Raw genomic sequence first — 17419 nt, forward strand, 5'->3', positions numbered from 1 at the left:
AGGCATTAGACCAACTTTTTTATTTTTTGCAGGTATCACTTTGCACATGCATCACTAGCAATTCACATGTAACACTTGGGGAAACCCAGATATGAAGTCTTTCATCTCAGTACGCTATTTAAAACTATGCTGCCGCAATCTGCACTGTGTGAGCCAACTGCTGTGTCCATGCAAAGCCCCACTGACAACCTGCCCGCTGCCTGCACACTGCAGAAGAATCTCACATCAAGCAAGTTTGGGAGTTTGGCTGAAATAAGAAAAATGTGTTCTTTGAGTAACTACCAATACATTTCAAAAAACAACCCCCAAAAAACCTTGAAAATGTTTTGGACCAACTCTAATAGCCATAAACTGACTACAGCAGAGGAACATACAATTTTCTGGAGAAAAAAATCCTTCTGTTGAAAGGCTGGAAAAACTGTATTTTCTCTATTTAGACATCACAACAGCATAGTGCAGGATGCTTTCTCGTCTACTCAGAGACATCAAATGGGAAGTTCTAAACATTAGGTAGCAATTAGTTACTCAGGTTCATATGTCTGGGGGGGTGCAAATGAAGGTAACAAGCTGCTATTGTTTGCACTGATTTGCTGGACTTTTAGTTAAATGAACCTAATGCTTTCATCTTTAATCATCTTTATTCGTGGCTGCAGCAACAACTATGGGTGACAAAGCTGGACAGTTGGCTTCCTTTTTAATGCGATATTATGTTGAACATACTCTTTCTCTACATTTAACTCTTGCCTCACAGTGGCTAACAGAGTTAATACGTACCATTGGAGAGAAAAAGGTTTTCTTAAAGAAAGGATAATAGTAAGTTTCTTTGTTCATGTTTTTTTGTTTGGTTTTCAGTTTCAAGTTCAGCGAAAGCACTGAGTAAGATTATTCAGAGCCATAATAAATAGCAGTATTGTATAGATAAAATGACCTTTAAAAAGGTTCTAGAAAAAATGACTGAGTGGTATATTAAAATATCAAATAATGTTTGCTGCTTGATTAACAGTAGAGTGCTCCCAGCAATCATTAAAAGATTTCCTTTAACATAAAAAGCCCATGCAAAACAGCAAAAACCTTACCTTAGCACTGAGAAAACTCTAGCCATTTTTCCTATTGCTCTTATCTTGTTCCTTATAACCTCCTTTCGAGCTGCAGCTGTTGCTCCTATGGAAAATACATTAAAAAAAGTTATAGTGACTTATAAAGTATAAATCACTAAGTTCACTAAGTCTGAATACAATGATTTAACTATATATAAGAAACACCATATTGATAGTACAGTTTGCCAAACTTAGCCATATCTGTAGTCAAAACCCAAAATACTAATTTGTTATTTATAGCTCAAGACTGTTTCATCACTCTTGAACACTCTAGTTTTTGCTGCCTTGAGAGATGTGATCCTTTTTCCACTACACATTAAAACAGCATTTTCATCAATGTAATCCAATTTTGCATTTCAAAAATATTTTCAGAGACCATAGTCTATTGAAAACAAGTTTTTTAAATTAGACAAAATGCAAAAAAGATATTCAACATGAACCGTGTCTAAAGCATTAAAAATCCGCATTTTACAAAAGAATCTTTTTGATGCAACAATGGAGTTAAAATTGATTGCAGAATCTTGTCATTTTAAGTGGAAAAACACATTTCACTTTATTTTCAAAAAAGTGACTAGGTTAGAAGTTTGGGTCCAAGAGGGTCCTAATAGGGTTTTCCCTATACCCTCCCAAACATATTTAACTGGTTATAAAACCTAAAAAGACAGTGTCTTGAAAACCAGCATGAAATTGTAGGCATTGCGTTAGCCAGTAGTGGTTAAAGGCTTCCACAGATCCAACTTTCTTCTCATCACTGCTGCGGCCTCCTTGGGCTCCCGATTGCTTTGAAATTCATGAGCTCACAAAATAAACTGCCTTAAAAAACGGAACGGAGACTGGAGGCCAGTGAGTTTTGTACATGCAATTCTTACTTGGATACTACCAAAGACGTCAAAATGAAATAACCACCTGAACTGGGAAAACAAGTATTTGTACTAATAAGTGATCAGAAATAGCCATTTCTTTTAATACGGAAAAATCCTGCTCTGCAAGAAATGCTACATTACACCAAGTAAAACAGCTTCAGTTAATAATCAAAGTCATAACCACCGAGGTCATAGGGATTTCTCCCCAGACTGCAGAAGGAAAGGTAAGTGTGGCTCCTATGGGTGCTGTCTGACAACTTTATCTCAGTGGTTCAAGAGTGCAGCCAGAAAAATACTACATCAAAATAACACTTCACTCTTGCTGTCCCAGAATTCAAGGACAAAATGAAAATTTCTGTCTTCGATTCTTAAAAAATTCATCCATTTCATTAAGTTGGATCCATCACTGGGGCTCAAATGGCAGGAAAGGCCAAAACCTGTGGCACTGATGCTGGCAGTGAAGACAGTGCTGAGGGGAGGCGAGGAAGAGGAGGAGCTAAGCTGCCATCGGCACCGGGACAGAGAAGCGAGGTGCTGCCGGTGAGGGATGCAGGAGATGAAAAGCTGCGAGCGAGACACCTATGGGCCCCCCTAAGCAGACCCTCCTTCAGTACATTTCGAGCACAAAGTGGCTTCGGCCGAAAGCAGTCAGAGTGAAGTACCAGCTCCGCTGAGTTCACAGGCCAAATGCCAGATTGCTGCAGCGGCACCAGTGTCTCCCGTGCAGCCTCCTCCGCGCAGTTTCGGCCCTCCTGCAGACAACGGGGAGCTCCGACCGTGCTGCGCAGCAGATTCGCTGAGCACCGACTGGGAGATAACTCTTACGCTTCCCGTTTTCTCCAAACACCTCTGCTGAGAGCAGCCCCATGCTTCTATTATCAAGCGCTGTTACCTGCTTTCCTGCAAATTTCTCAATTACAATTAAACTTGTAACAGTTTGAGGCGACTACTGAAAACACCAAGATTACTTAATGGTATTTCCCAGGTGACTAGGTGGCTTGGCTGGTATCTAGGATTTTAGATGAGGTGAAATGGATGTCCAATTTTTTCTGTGCTTCATTTCAAAACAAACAATCCTCCTTCTCAAAACTTTCCAAACTGAACCTAAGCTCAACTCCTAAATCCTACAGCTCTTCAAAAGCAAGCTATGTAACCAAAAGAACAAGTATCGCAGATAATGACATAAAAACCAAGGATGATTTTCACTGCATTATGTAATATTGGGGTGGAGATTAAGTTTAACCCCAAACAGTGCCAGGGACAAGTTTTATAAACTTTATAGCTTCATAGCTGTGAGCTTGCTAGCTGCCGGCGGAGCTCCCCGCAGCAGCGTTGTGAAGCTGTGCGCACCACAGCTGGCCACACGCAAACAGGGCCCACGAGCTCCCCGGCACGCACCCACGGGCAGCATGGCTTGCATGCGCAAAGGTTGATAACTGCGTGCATATCTACTGCTATGGTTCTGTACATTTTGAGGAGCAGAAACTAGATTTCTTATCATCAAGCATGCAGATTTTGCCTTTTCAGCTATTAAAACGCAATGCATTATTTCCAGGCGTTTCTAGTTGTCCCCCTGATCTGTCCTGAGATCTGGAGTCTCTATCTTGACGTTCAGAACGAAAGCTCTGCTCAGAAGGATGTCTTTCAAATAGAAAGCTAGTCCTAGGCATAAATTCATAATTCTAGACAATAAAGAGTGAGAGAAAAGGTAGCTGTAACTAGATTGTATTTACTGTATTAGTAAAACCTTAATGAAAAATTGAAATTAAACAGCAACAATTCAGTTAGGCCCTCAGGAAATAGAGGAAATACATTCCTGCCTCAACTACTACAATCTCACTGAACTATATTCTCAAGACAGATATGGTTTTCACTCCTTTTCTTCTCTGGAAGCAAAACTCCTCACTTAAACACTAACTACCTTTATTCAGGTCTCACTATCCCCGTTCCTTTGTTTCTTACAAACCTGCACTGCTCTAGCTGATCTTGTAAGTATAGTTGACCGTTTTCAGCCACTATTTAATATTTCAGAAGAAAGAGCTGAGAACTAACCACTGGAAATATAACTTATTACTGAAGTAAAATACAATAGCCTTTCTTGTAAATATAAAATAGGAATGAAAAAATGTACTTAACCGTGAAACACAATAGGCCCACAGTGACTACCTTCTGACAACTACACATAAAAAGCTACTAACGTTATGCTAAGACTTAAATGATTTAAAATATCTTCTGTTCTCTAATCAATGCTAATGATTATCTTATTTGGTTTTATTTAAAATTATTTGCTAAATATTTTCTCAAAATGTCACCAAAAAAATCTGATATTCACAATGCAATATTGCTATGTTAGTTTTGACTGAAAGCACCTAACATAACACTATTTGGATTCCATAATTACATATACATAATTCTTAGACTCACACTTCCATTGTGACTACTCCAAGTCAGTACCGTGAAATTCACCATGACTGTGAAGCTTTATTGAATTACTTCAGCTAGACCTAAACGTACACTTACATGAAAGAAAATGGGTCACAGCCAAAGAAATGACTATGGATAAAATGGTTAAATTTAGCCTTTGCAAACATGGTTTGATATCCCCTTAAATTTTACTTTTCTTTCAATATCTTAAACCATATTTGCATGAAGAGAACTTAAAAAATTAAAAATATCACAAACACAACTGAAGTTAAAATTGGAGGAGAAAAATTATTTGGAGGAATGGGAGGAAAAAAAACAAGCTTTGAATCTTACTTCTTCAGTAATTTAACCATTTTTTCTGGATTCTGGATTTTTAGCATCCAGACACATCTTGCAAGCTGGATAGGATTTTGGTAGGATTTCTTATGTAAAATGTAATTTAGACCTTCAGATTAAGAAGCAGAACAGTGAAAAATGTCTATAAACTCTGAAAATATTCCAAGATGTAGGGATGAATAGGGAATGATAATGATACTGAGTAAAGAAACCAAAGCAAAATCTTTCTCAATGGTATCCTAATATATTACATGACATAATTAAGCATTAGGAAAGTGATGCAAAAGCAAATTAATGAAACTTAAGCCCTTTATCTTATTAAATACCTTTCTTCTGTGCATAAATGGGATCTTCTTAAGGGTTCCAAAAGGGAGGGGGAAAGAAAAAGATCAGTGATGGTTGTAGAATGAAAACAAAAAATAATAAAGAACATTTGACAACATCAATGGAAACGCAATGTTTAAGTAAAGCCTGAAAAACAGAAAAGAAACAAATTAGGTAGGGAACATCCAAAAGGAAAGAAATAGATGGAGAACTATGGGAAAAAAAAAGGGAAAAAATTTTCAACTTAAAGCCTTGTTAGTAGACTGTGCAGGAAGCTAACATGCAGCTAAGCACCACCTTGGTCCTGCCATCCCTTCAGCGCACACTTTCTTCCACATTATTGCAACTGCTCTGAAGAGGCTGAACCACTTCTAAAAAAGCAACAGAAACTAAAAGACCCCCACGGTTTTCTCGGGGTATGCCTAACTGCCAACACCTTTTCCTCACAAATATCAGGAGCCAATTCCTCCGGTTTATTTATGTGAGATATCTGACAGAACAGCTCACCATCACAGACATGTGCGCTGCTGCTACCAAAACTAGCATTATACACCACACACATGCATTTAACAGAATGATCAAGCAGTTTATAGTCATCAAATGCAAGTGACGATTGTAGTGCAAGGTATTTCATTTTAAAGTCAAATACTTTTCAGAGCAACAAAAGTGCAGCACCCAAGAGGCCAGGCCCAGCTGTACCATGACCCATATTTTAGGAACGCTGCCCATTCACGTTTCAGAGGAAGAGCACACTAAGGTTCCTTGTGTGCTCACAAGAAACACTTCGGGCATAGAAACAACTATTCCTGTCAAAAAGAGAGATAAACCACAACGTTAAAACATCCCTCTGTCATGAAACCACAAAGTAGGCACTGTAGCCTAACCTTGCTGGTTTTGAGTAAGAACAAACATAAAACAATGAAAAATAACCCCCATTCCTCTCCTAGTTAGAAGTTAACTGATTTAAAAGCTAAGAGACTCTCACTTGCATAGCCAGTAACATGAATGCTCTTACTGAGGTGTTGGTGAGTAACTGGCACCTGAGGAAGGGGCCTTTGCTATTGCTAATTCAGCCTGCATGCTAGTTGCTGCAGAGCTCGTCCTGGGTATAGTCTGTTGTGCTGAAGAGCTGTGGCGAATTTCCTAAGTTACTGTCCACTGTACACCCAGGTTTTGATCAGCAAGACACATTTGACTTGGTAATTTGGTTTAGTCTCAGAGTACAGCACTTTCCTGAGGAAGCTGTATCCCAGCTGAGAAAGAAAGGCTGCAACTAGCACTACGACAGTTGCTTTTCCATGAGAAGGCTGTGAGCTACAACATTGAAGGCAGTAGGAAAATTAATGCAGGTAATTAAGAAGGATCTTTATGCCAAGTCATGATAGTGATGCATACAGAGCAAGCAGAGCATTTGTGTCAAGTTGTCTATTGTATTATTGCACCCTTTTAATTAGCAGCTTAGTTTTTCAATCAAATGCATGAGGCCAGAAATGTTACTAATTAAAATACAACAGGATTCTGACTATATGCTGGCTAGATAGAAGTATTTGTAGCTCCTGTTGCTAAGCAATACATTTGATGCACAAACCATACAGCACACTAGCTGATGTGCACCCAAGACATTTTTGCTGGATCAGATTATACTGCAACCACCATAGCAAACAGGAAAGAAAAAGTACAAGAGGAAATTATCAGAGATAAGAAAACTTGAGATACCATATCCTCTCATTTTTAAAGCAAGCAAAACCAAAAGGCCAATACAGGCCACCAGGGAGATACAGCTAAAGGGCACTACGATTGCTATTGAGGTCCTCTCTCCCACTGAAGTATACGCACAAACTGCCTACAGTAAATTGATCAGATCACCACAGAGGTATCTCCTTAAGGGGGGAGAAAAAAAAAATGAATACATGCTGTCTAACATCCTGCTCAGGGCTAGATGCAACATGCATGACTCAGATCAAAAAATGGCTCACAAGAACACCATGCAGTGAGGTCAGGCAATATTGATGGGGTTTTGTTTTGAAGGGAAAAGTGAGAGGGGAAGACAGAGGGCAAGAAAGTGTAAGAGAAGGTAACAAATGAATGATCAGTGCAAACCATAGTGATGGATCATTCTCATTACATGTGGGAACCCAGGTCAGGGCATGTTCAAACTGCAAGGAGAGAAAGGAAATCAGCAGCAAGCCCTGAAAACTACAGATGATACAAAAATAAGTGATGGTTTAAAGGAATCATTTCATCAAACAAAAGGCATCTGCTGTTGCAGATATCAGGCATTTCTATCAGGCTAAAGAAAAATGTCAGCAGGCGAAAAGGACTGTGCCACTGAAGTTCTCCAAAGGAGCTAGACAAAAATTATCAAAGAAAAATAGTAGCAATGTTGATCCACTACAAGGCTGTCAATATGCAGCCCTTACAGAAACAGTTATAAACTGATAATCATTTCAGTCTGTTTCATCAAGAACACAAATGAAACATATCTTGTACTTCCCCTCCCCAAAAAGGAAAGGATTGAAGAAAAAATAAGGAAAAAGAGAGGAAACAGCTATCTCTGAGAAAAAGATGATTTGCCCTTGTAATACATATAATAACCCAGAGGGCACCAGGAAATCATTAAATATCAGCCTCCATTAAATTTGAATCAACTCTCAAATCTACTTTTATCCGTGAATCCTTCAATCTCTTCCACAAGTCCATCCACACACAGGCCTACTGCTTCCAGTGAGGAAGGTAGGTAGGAGGGCATCCCCCGAGCACATTGCAGGATCAAGGCCATCGTCTCCATTCGACGGCTATCAGTGGACTATCCAGGGACACGGACACGAACACATGCCAAATCTGCTTCTAGCTACACCTTCCTGTGAATTTCCAATAGCTTCCTTACCACAATGTTTTACACAGAGAAAGTGTTCATCCAGACAAGTCTCTGAGTTGATTTAGACCACAATATTAAATATTACAGTACCAGGAATTCTTTAATTACTCCTCAGGTAGATATTTTAATGCTGCTGGATAAAACTCGGCAGTCCAGACACGTGCGAGGCCAGAGGATTTCAGCTCGCCTTCCTGCTCTGGCACCCGTAGCGCTGCGAAGCCCGCGCCGGGCAGGGTGCCTCGGGAAAGCCCCCGGGGGGGACGGCTGGTTCACGCTCCTCGCAACGCACAGCCCGGAAGCAACACAGGCAATACAGACTTCTTATAGCTGGAGGGAGTTTGTTTTCTAGATGCTGCAGGATTGTAGGCTACAGGAAGCTCGTGTCCTGAAAGACCCCTGACGTCTCTCTGTTTGTGACCGTGAAAACATGCTGCTGGACTGTAACTTCCACGTGGGAACACAGACACTCACAGTAAAATTTGAGAAGAGGTCCAAAAGATTTGGCATTGGCCTATCCGTGCTCTATTTAGTGTCAATGGAAGTTTATAGTGCAACTTTAAAAGAAAATGTTAGGCCAAGGCTGAATTCACTTAAAAATCCTCCTCATAAAACCTTTGCTTTGGCCTTGAATTCAGTGAGATTTCAGCCTGTGCTTAAGAGCTTTCCTGAGCCAGCGATTTTAAGCACATAGGTCTGTTGCTACTGTATTTAATTTGACACAGTTTTTACTCATTGTATGCTTCCATACTGTTTCACACACTGCTTTAATTACACAGTAGCTACTTATTTAAATTTCATGAGAAAAAATTGGGCACAGTATTCAAACAGGTGTTTTCTTCTCTGCACTGATTACTGGTTTCAATAAATTCAGTTTTTGTCCTGAGTCCTGCAAGATAATTGCTCATGTCCACACTCCGTAGCTGTGGCAGAACAGGGGACTTCTGCTTGCCTTTTCAGAGTAAATACAAAGCGCTATAATCTATACCCTTCCTTCCCATCACAAAGGAAAAATCTGTGATATAGATCCTTTTATAAAAACTCTGAGAATTTTACTTATTAACTATTAATTACAATTTCATTAAATATTTGTCTGTCTTAAAAGTTCTTCATTGTCCCTTTCTTTCATTTTACCCACAAACATGTTGAGATTATTTCCATTGGTTGCTTTGTGAAGCTATGTTTTTCAAAATTCTTTTTTAGCATTTTAATATTTCCTGCTCTTTCTCTCTCTCTCTCTCTCTTTTTTTTTTTTTTTTTTTTTTTAAGGCAGAAAACATTCATAGCAAGAACATTAGGAACGCATGGAATTTGTTCCAAAGAAGATTCTGGAGAACTGCCATTTACTCTTATACAGTTGTAACAGAAAATAATGGCTGACAGAATAAATGTACTTCTGAGAAACCCCAGATATAAAATAACCCGTACAATGGAACCAACAGGTACGAGGTAACTTATCATCCCATAGATTCCAGACCAAGTGACAACACAAGTGACATTCCTCTTTTTTTTAAGCAGAAACAACAGTCTTTGTGTTTGCATACGTTGACTTTTTAATGCTTATATTGATTCTTAAAGACTTGGAAATACACAATTGTACTAAAAGTGTTTTCTGATTAATAAAATATTTCAAGTACTATTTTTCCAAAGTTGTAGCACCTACATTTTGGAAGTATTGCTGCAGGAAAGATAATTGCTCCAGATCAGATTATTTCATCGATTCAATGAAACTTTCTATTGGAATCACTAGGATATCGTGCATTAAATCAACAGCTGACCCCTTCAAGACAACACAACCCAGATTACATAGAAGGAAATACATTTTCTTTAATACCAAAAAAGCTGGACCGGGAAAAGATTTGTACTTTTGGCTGGGGTTAGAATGGGGCAAAAGTTACATTAATTCTTTCCAAAACATGCAGTAAGCAAATCCACTGGAGTCTAGCACAAGAGTTGCTTTGAGCAGCCCAGAACTTAAATGGGATCCAGAGAATTATCCCAGGGTTAGTAAATAAACTTCTAGAGTAGTTTCAAGGCAAGCAATCTCAACCAAAGGCAGAAGGCTCTTACCATCAAAACCGTCTTCCTCTGTCCCCAGTTCATCATCTGAGCAGATGTTCAGCACATTTACCAGCATCTCTGTCACTGGAATGGGAAACAAATGCAAGATGTTGATACTTAGTTTCACTGGTCTGCCAGAGAGCAAACTGTAGGTGTAGTAGTGTTAATGAAAACTCAGTATACAGATGGCAACCAGTTTTTAAACAACGTGGACCTCATTTTATGCATGTAGTAATACAACCTTGAATCGGAGGATCTTGTGTAGTTGATAAAAGGGCTGTTTGTATATGTTTCAATAAACAGTTGATCCAAAAATACCAAACACCACAACAAACTAACCTTTAAAAAAAAACAAAAAAACAAAAAAACATGTGTTTATGATCTCTCTTTTTGCCACTGTCAGACAACTAGGTAACGCTTTTCTCCCCCTAAACAAATTTTTGCCTTTCACTTAACCTGGACTATAGATTGGCCGCATCCCTTGAAATCCAGGAAGGACAAGTAGTATGGATAGAAATGTCATTATTGGTATGTTCACAATATGTTCAGCTTGCTTACTTTGCAACTTGTGCACTGAAGGGTCAACCTCAGGCTGCACCTGAACTGCCATTTTTGGAAAAGGCAACAGTAAGAAACTAACTGGAGAGCACACAGCGCAAGAACAGCCAAAAAACCCAAAATCACAACCGAGGAAATAGAATTTAGAGATCCAAAAATCAAAGTTATGAGGTAAAATGTGAAATCATTAGCAGACAGATTAAAAACTTCACTACATCTACGTGTAATAAGCATCATTAAAAGGGTTACCAAGCACGTCTAAACTTGCAGCAGCTAGACAGGCTGAAAGTTTACATTTTTTAAATCAAGTGGTTATTAAAATCTTCTTCTGTGACAAATATGATGGTTTGGCAAATTAGAAGGGTGGGACAAAACTATGTTTTTCCTAAATTAGTGAAGGATTTAATATCTTCCTCTGACAGTATTAGTGGAAAGACTTTCCACACTAACAATGACCAGTGTAACTAACAACTTCCTACCTTGATTGGCCTTTGAGGGGAAAAATCTATAAAAAAAGAAATAAATAAAAAGCCGTGTAGAGCATCAACTCTTATATTCATGAGTTTTATTTTGCAGAGAAAGGGAAAACATGGATTTCACCTCCTTCTCCCCCCTTCCAGGGCTTCAAAATTTCCAAACTATTGGCAAGGGTGACCACTGGGAAGTCACAAAGGAGAAAAAAATGGAAACGTTCATGGTCTCAGAAGCTCGCTAAATCCTACTATGTGGTCTGCAGCCTCTCCTGAGAAGATGGGAAACCTATTGCTCAGAACCACAACATACTTAGAGAACAGGCCCATCCTAAAAAACTAGGCCTAAGAAAATGAAAGCATATTATCTGCTTCACTAAAGTCTACAAGATGCATCAGCATGGATTACGTAACATCTCCATTAGTGGAAACAGCTGCCTACTCTTTGTTAATCCATATTTTATTGTCTACCTGTTTTGTTCCCAGTGGCCTCTTCCTAGTATGAAAGAGTAACTGAAAACAAAGCTGGTCATGACTGCATGTAAGAGTGGCAGCTGGCTGTACTTTTAGTTGCCTATTAAGAGAGAACTGTTATTTCAAGCAGCTTTTAAGAGTTTGTTATAGTTTTCTAGCAATAATTGCTGTTACAGCAATATACTATAAATGGATGGATCAAAGCAAGTTTCATCTCAAGGCTTAAATAAGACGACTCCAGGTTTAAACAGCTTGCCATTATGTGTTCATTTAATATGTTAGACCACAGTGCTTTCACGCCTTTCGTGTGCTTGCCTTTCATAGCATGGAGCTGTTTTCAGGCAACATCAAGAGCATCATGTTGCAATAAGACATTAGTTATGTTCTTTAGCTTCTCCTCACTAGGGATGAAGCACCATACGCTCTGGGCAGAGAAGGGGCTGAAGAGCAGCTTCTTCCTTCCTGCCATCTCCCTAATCCTAGTAACAGCTAACCAGAGTGAGTGTTAGCCTCACCAGATCTGTATTTACTAGTGAAAAAGCAACACATCATCATCTAATCAAGATAGGTCAGCTGGATAAGGACATAACCTTGAAGTAATGAAGCCTGATGGGATATTCCTCAAGCAGTAAACAAAATCCAAGAGAATACTGAAGAGTTTATAAATGAACAAATCACAAGAATTTTATTCAGTAAATTTCATCTCTGGCCGGCAACGCCATAAACCTATTTCTACAGCAGAAACAACGGTATCATATCCTCGAAAGAGGGGAAATCATAAAAGATATGGGAAGCGTGATTAGCTACTGGTAATTGCTTGCCTCTCCAAGGCCTGTTTCTTCAGATTTATCCTCAAAAGCAAGTGATCTGTCTTCAAATTATTCCTGTCATTTCAAATAAACTGGGCCACGTACAGTGACTAACAAACCATCTCGTAGCTTCTATGAGCACAGCAAATTCACATACCTTTCTCACCCACGAATGGCAAAGACCAGGTAAACACATCCATGAAATTTGGAAGCCAGTATGGATGAGGGGAACAGTTGAACTGTCTGATATTCATGACATTGTTCTCGTATTTCAATACTGCAGCTAAAAGAGAGGAAGGAAAGAAAACAAAAAGCTGTCAGCTACACACGTGACTCACTCCCAGACCAGTAACATTCATAGTGTTCACAGCTTCGGTGCTACACACCAGCCTTCAACCACCCGGCCCAGCAGGAGCACTTGACTGAGAGTTCTAATAAGGAGGTCGCAAGCCACTTCCAGTCTGAAGGCCGTGTCACCAGCTTTCCCTGGTACGAAGATGCGTCGATAAGTGAACTAGTAACTGTCTGTCCGAGTGAACACCCGCATAGGCTCTGGCACTCGCCGCCAGCAGGGAATAAGGCATGCTATCCACAGCCATCCATTTCACATACTTATCTGAGTGCCTCACAACCACATGGTAGAGACAGCAAAGAAAAGTGTTTATCACTTCAAGTTTGAATGCTACTCTTTCAACGAACGTTTTCAACATAATTCATTCATAGTAATGTAGAGCTGATGATACTTGCCTGTCGCATTATTCAATGCTACGCACACTAGACTATGCTCCCTTTGATATGAATGCATAATAATAGGATTCGTCTTGCACCATTTAAAATTCATATCATTCTTGTCACAGTCTTCAACATAAACAAAAATAAGACTACATCTGCTAAAGGGGAGAAATACAGATATTTATGCCATAAATAAATTCATGCTTTTTAAAGCACCTGAGCAACTTCAGTGCTAAATTGTACTAATGAACTTCTGGTGTTTATCTGAAATAGGATCTGATTAATATTGGAAAAACAGTTTAAAATTAACAGAACAAAACAAATCAAAATATTATAAAGCATATCAATATGGAACAGCAATTTGTTGCTAGAAGAGACCATTGTTGTACTGAGGCCCAGCGCAGTTAACAGAAATAAGATGAAAGAGAGAAAGGCTGACTGTGGTTTGGGTATAACTGAAAGGAGTGAGAGCGAAGGCAGGAAAGAAAAAGCAAATATCTATTTGGTTGAGGGTGGAAAAATACTAATACTGGAAAATAATGTTTGTTGAAAATGTAGCAGATGACATAAAATAACATCCACAAAAAGCCTAGATAAACTGCCTTTATCAAAACTCACTTTCTAAAGCATGAAGTTTGCCCAGCATTCCACAGCAAATCTAGACTTCTAGGCACTTTGAAAAACTGCCATAGCAATAAGTGATTATTAGGGTGCTGTAGATTACTCAACCTTCAAGTCAGTTCTTTCAGACTGTCTGGGGAAAAAAAGAGAATGGGAGTGGGTGCAGCAGCTTTTGGTATCACAGGTCTACTTGTTGGCTTTAAAAAAAAATACATCGAGGGAGAGCTTTCAATAATATGGACTTCCAACAAATGGAGAAATGGAGAAAAAGATAATTTTCAGATGATCACCTAAAACCAAAGACTCTCATTACTATCGCCAACACAAAGACATAAAAGTTTTTAACAATGCAATTAGTAGAGACTGCAGACAAGATCTTTGATCAACATGGGACTGAGACAGCCAACAGAGCTGAAGTTTCCATCCACTGTAAAAAGTACTGGTGCTTTACGTTTTCGTTAAAAAAAAATCTAGTGGAAAAAATAAGGGTGGATTTTCAGTCTTTAAAAGACAGCTCAATGAACTTCAGATGACATTCACTGGTCAACTCACTATTAGCATTTACACACAGCTCTGAATGTAATCCCAGCTCAGATGCTTAGTCTCATGCAGACAGTGATAAAGACTGCACTATTTCGCTATGTTCTGCTTTTAATAGCACATTGTAGCATATGCAATTCTAGTTCTGTAGCTGTAGATGAGCTGTCATCAAATAATTTTTACTCTGGAGATCATATACTTCATATATTAGGAGACATGTATATAACTTACTTATTTAAAGTTTCAATTTGCCTTTTTAAAGCCATGAATAACCATCCTGACGAAATCTAGTAACCTGTGACCTTCAGAATGATCATCCTCAGCTTTAGTTAAATAAAAATGAATCAAAGCAGCAATACACATGATAATACCTTCATAAATGATGAAAGAGTAAGAATTAAAAGTATGTCAGAGATACCATGTCAAAAGCATACCGAGCCGAAGATGTGTCATGCTTTGTTTTCCCCTTTTCTCCCGCTGTCCCCATCGTGCCTCCCCAGTGAGAAACTTTGTTGCGGGAGCTTGTGATTCCTGAACAGTCACCACTGGCAAAGAAGTCGCATGACTGCATCAGGTCACAGTAATGTATGAACTCAGTGTCTTACAACATTGCTTGGAGGAGATGAACAATTTCTTCTAATTACTTGTCCCTTTCCATTGATCAAAGGGTGTCAATCAGTGAAACTGTTCTTTTAATGTGCTTGATTGTTGCCTCCTAAAAAAACTGAAGAGGTTCCTAAGTCTCTTCCATTTTGTGCCAGACAACAGTCTGGAGGTGACCTGGGAGTTTCTGAAGCCAACTCACTGACGCACACAGAAAACGGCTAGCTAATATTTGCATGATCTTTTGCCAGTCCGGCATCCTTCATTTTAAATAAACCACAGTTGACTTGTGCCCATTCCAGTTGCACAGGTGGCAGCCAGTCTGCTTTTCAATAAAATAAAAAATGGCTAAATATTGCTATTAGCAAAAATGAGAAACCTAGTGTCAACGGTCTTAGTATTCCCATCAGTGTTTGTCTGAAATTACCCAAGGCAGATCAAGATTCATTCTCTTTCCATACAGAGCCACAATTCAAAAACAAAAAAGTTGCAGTTGCATAGTAAAAATATAAAAAGGACTACTTAATGGATATGAAGATTCATTTAGAAGGACTAAGAAGCTGTATATAAGGTATTTCAGCTCCATCACATTAGGGAGTTGAGATAGTTTCCCTTCCCATTGTTTCTTCAGTTCATCCGTCAAGTTTGTTTTTAAATTTTGTGAAAACTCAATTAATCATTTTACAAGCAACTTTTAAAACTGGTCCCTAAAAAAGCCTGAACTCTAAACAGAACAGTTGGAAAACATTAAACTAAATATAAATGGCTTTAGTTTTTTTAAGGCAAGGTAATTTATTTTGAGATCATCCTAAAAAAATTTTACACTTTATTAATTTACATACCTGAATATCTTGCAAAAGCAGCTTCCAACAACAGTATTTTAAGAACTATTCTCCTCTGTAAAAGGCCTGTACAGCCTCACAGATGACCAAGAGCCACTTGAAAGAAAATAATACTGCACAACAGAGCAGTATAGTAACAAGGACTAAAGTCTTCAAAGATAAACCTGCTCTTAAAAGAATAAAGTAAGGTATAGGAGTTACCAGTGTCACAAATACTTTCCTGAATTTGTAATTTAAGATCTTCCTAATTTACAAATACAATGTACACTAAATATTTTTATTGGGTTACTAATAAAGTTGATATTTAACATTAAGCAAACCTGCTTGTTACTATTACCCAGTTCTGACTACTGCTTAAAAGCACATTATTTGATGAGCAAAAGAAGAAAAATGCACCTGGATCAAGAAGAAAATGCTTCTCTGATATTTCAGTAGTTTATCTGAGCTTTTCTGGCACCTTGGTTTCTTCTGGTCATAGCCGTTTTATTCTCTGTTGGCTCAGGAAAGTTTGGGGGTTTCACCTCTGCCTCCCTCCCTTGTCCACGTTAATCTGATGCCTCAGCTGCCCTGGAAGAGCAGGAATCTTTGGAAGGCCACATGGCCACAGGCCACACGGCATCTCGCCGAGGGGACAGGGAGAAGTGGAAGAGGTTCCTTTGATTAGGAAACCAGTAACTCGAGAAAATCTGAATCTCTCAAATGTTTCCAAGACCAGTTGCTTATTATTCCAGACTGCAATCCCCATACTTTCCTTTCCAAATCTAGAGTCAGATAAACGCTAGCAGACCAAACCACCAGTCACAGTTTTATAGTCTATAATCACCAACCAGAGCAGGAATCTTATTTTATTATTCTTAACAGCCGCACACATTTTAACCTAATTTTGGTACTCGCTGTTGTAAACGAGTTTTAGAAGCCAATGTTTTGTAAAGTGAAGATGTGCAGATATCCCAAATGACATTATACTTCTTTCTAATGCTAGTAAACTGAGCTATCAGATGCTGAAATTACATTAGAATGAAAAGAAACACTATAATGAAGCAGGCGAGGGGCATTCATACTGTTTAGCTTTAAGCATTTAACATTGGTACCTAAGGCAGGAAACATGGGGTGGTAAAAAACATGCAAGTCAGAAACCACCTCTTTCCTTCAGCTACAGCTGGAGAAAGGTCTAACGTTCCTGGGGTCAGTTCAGTTGCCCAAACGTGAGCACCTCCTGCCATCTGAGCTGCCCTGGGGTATCCCGCCCCCTTGGCCTCCTGCTCCAGGGGGGCACAGCCACCCGTCACTCCTGTGCTGCATCTGCCAGCGCTCAGCGGAGGTCTCAGATCCCCCCCCGGCATCTCAAACAGCACTTCCAAAGCCCACCTATTGGAAGATGAATTAAGCCCTTTAGCAAGGTCACCAACATTAAACTGCATTACCTCTAGATCAGAATTACACAAAGACATTAAATAACTTGTTTCAAGAACTGCTGTGTAATTTTTCAGTATAAATCAATCGATAGTATTTCCATCAGATAAAAAAATTAATAAGCAGGGTTCAAATACTAGCCTCAGCATGTGCATATTTCAGATAAACAACCTCAAAATAGTTTTTAACAAACTAGTTAACTAATTTACATGTAAATTTTCAGAAAACTCATCCTGATTTTAGAAAATAAAAGCTGTACTCAGAGAAAGGTCTCAAATTCTTCACATGTAATGAAGAATTTCAATTTCTGATTTAATGCCAAATTAACTTCAGCATTAACTGTGCAATTGGGAACAGTGCTCTCTCCTCTAACAGAG

The 17419-nt window shown here is 38.9% G+C and overlaps 1 protein-coding gene across 8 annotated transcripts in view; it reads right to left on the reverse strand.

The window, feature by feature from the left end:
* Window positions 1–17419, reverse strand: part of PPP3CA (protein phosphatase 3 catalytic subunit alpha) — a 207406-nt gene that overhangs the window by 9745 nt on the left and 180242 nt on the right. For all 8 annotated transcript variants that reach the window (XM_064510526.1, XM_064510519.1, XM_064510524.1 and 5 more), the window contains 3 exons: window positions 12449–12574; window positions 9990–10064; window positions 1077–1161 (listed from right to left, as the gene is read on the reverse strand). In XM_064510526.1, coding sequence (XP_064366596.1) covers window positions 1077–1161; window positions 9990–10064; window positions 12449–12574 — 286 coding nt within the window. The remainder of the gene's footprint in view (window positions 1–1076; window positions 1162–9989; window positions 10065–12448; window positions 12575–17419) is intronic.

The sequence above is a fragment of the Dromaius novaehollandiae genome, chromosome 4, assembly GCF_036370855.1.
Source record: "Dromaius novaehollandiae isolate bDroNov1 chromosome 4, bDroNov1.hap1, whole genome shotgun sequence".
Taxonomy (NCBI): Eukaryota; Metazoa; Chordata; class Aves; order Casuariiformes; family Dromaiidae; genus Dromaius; species Dromaius novaehollandiae.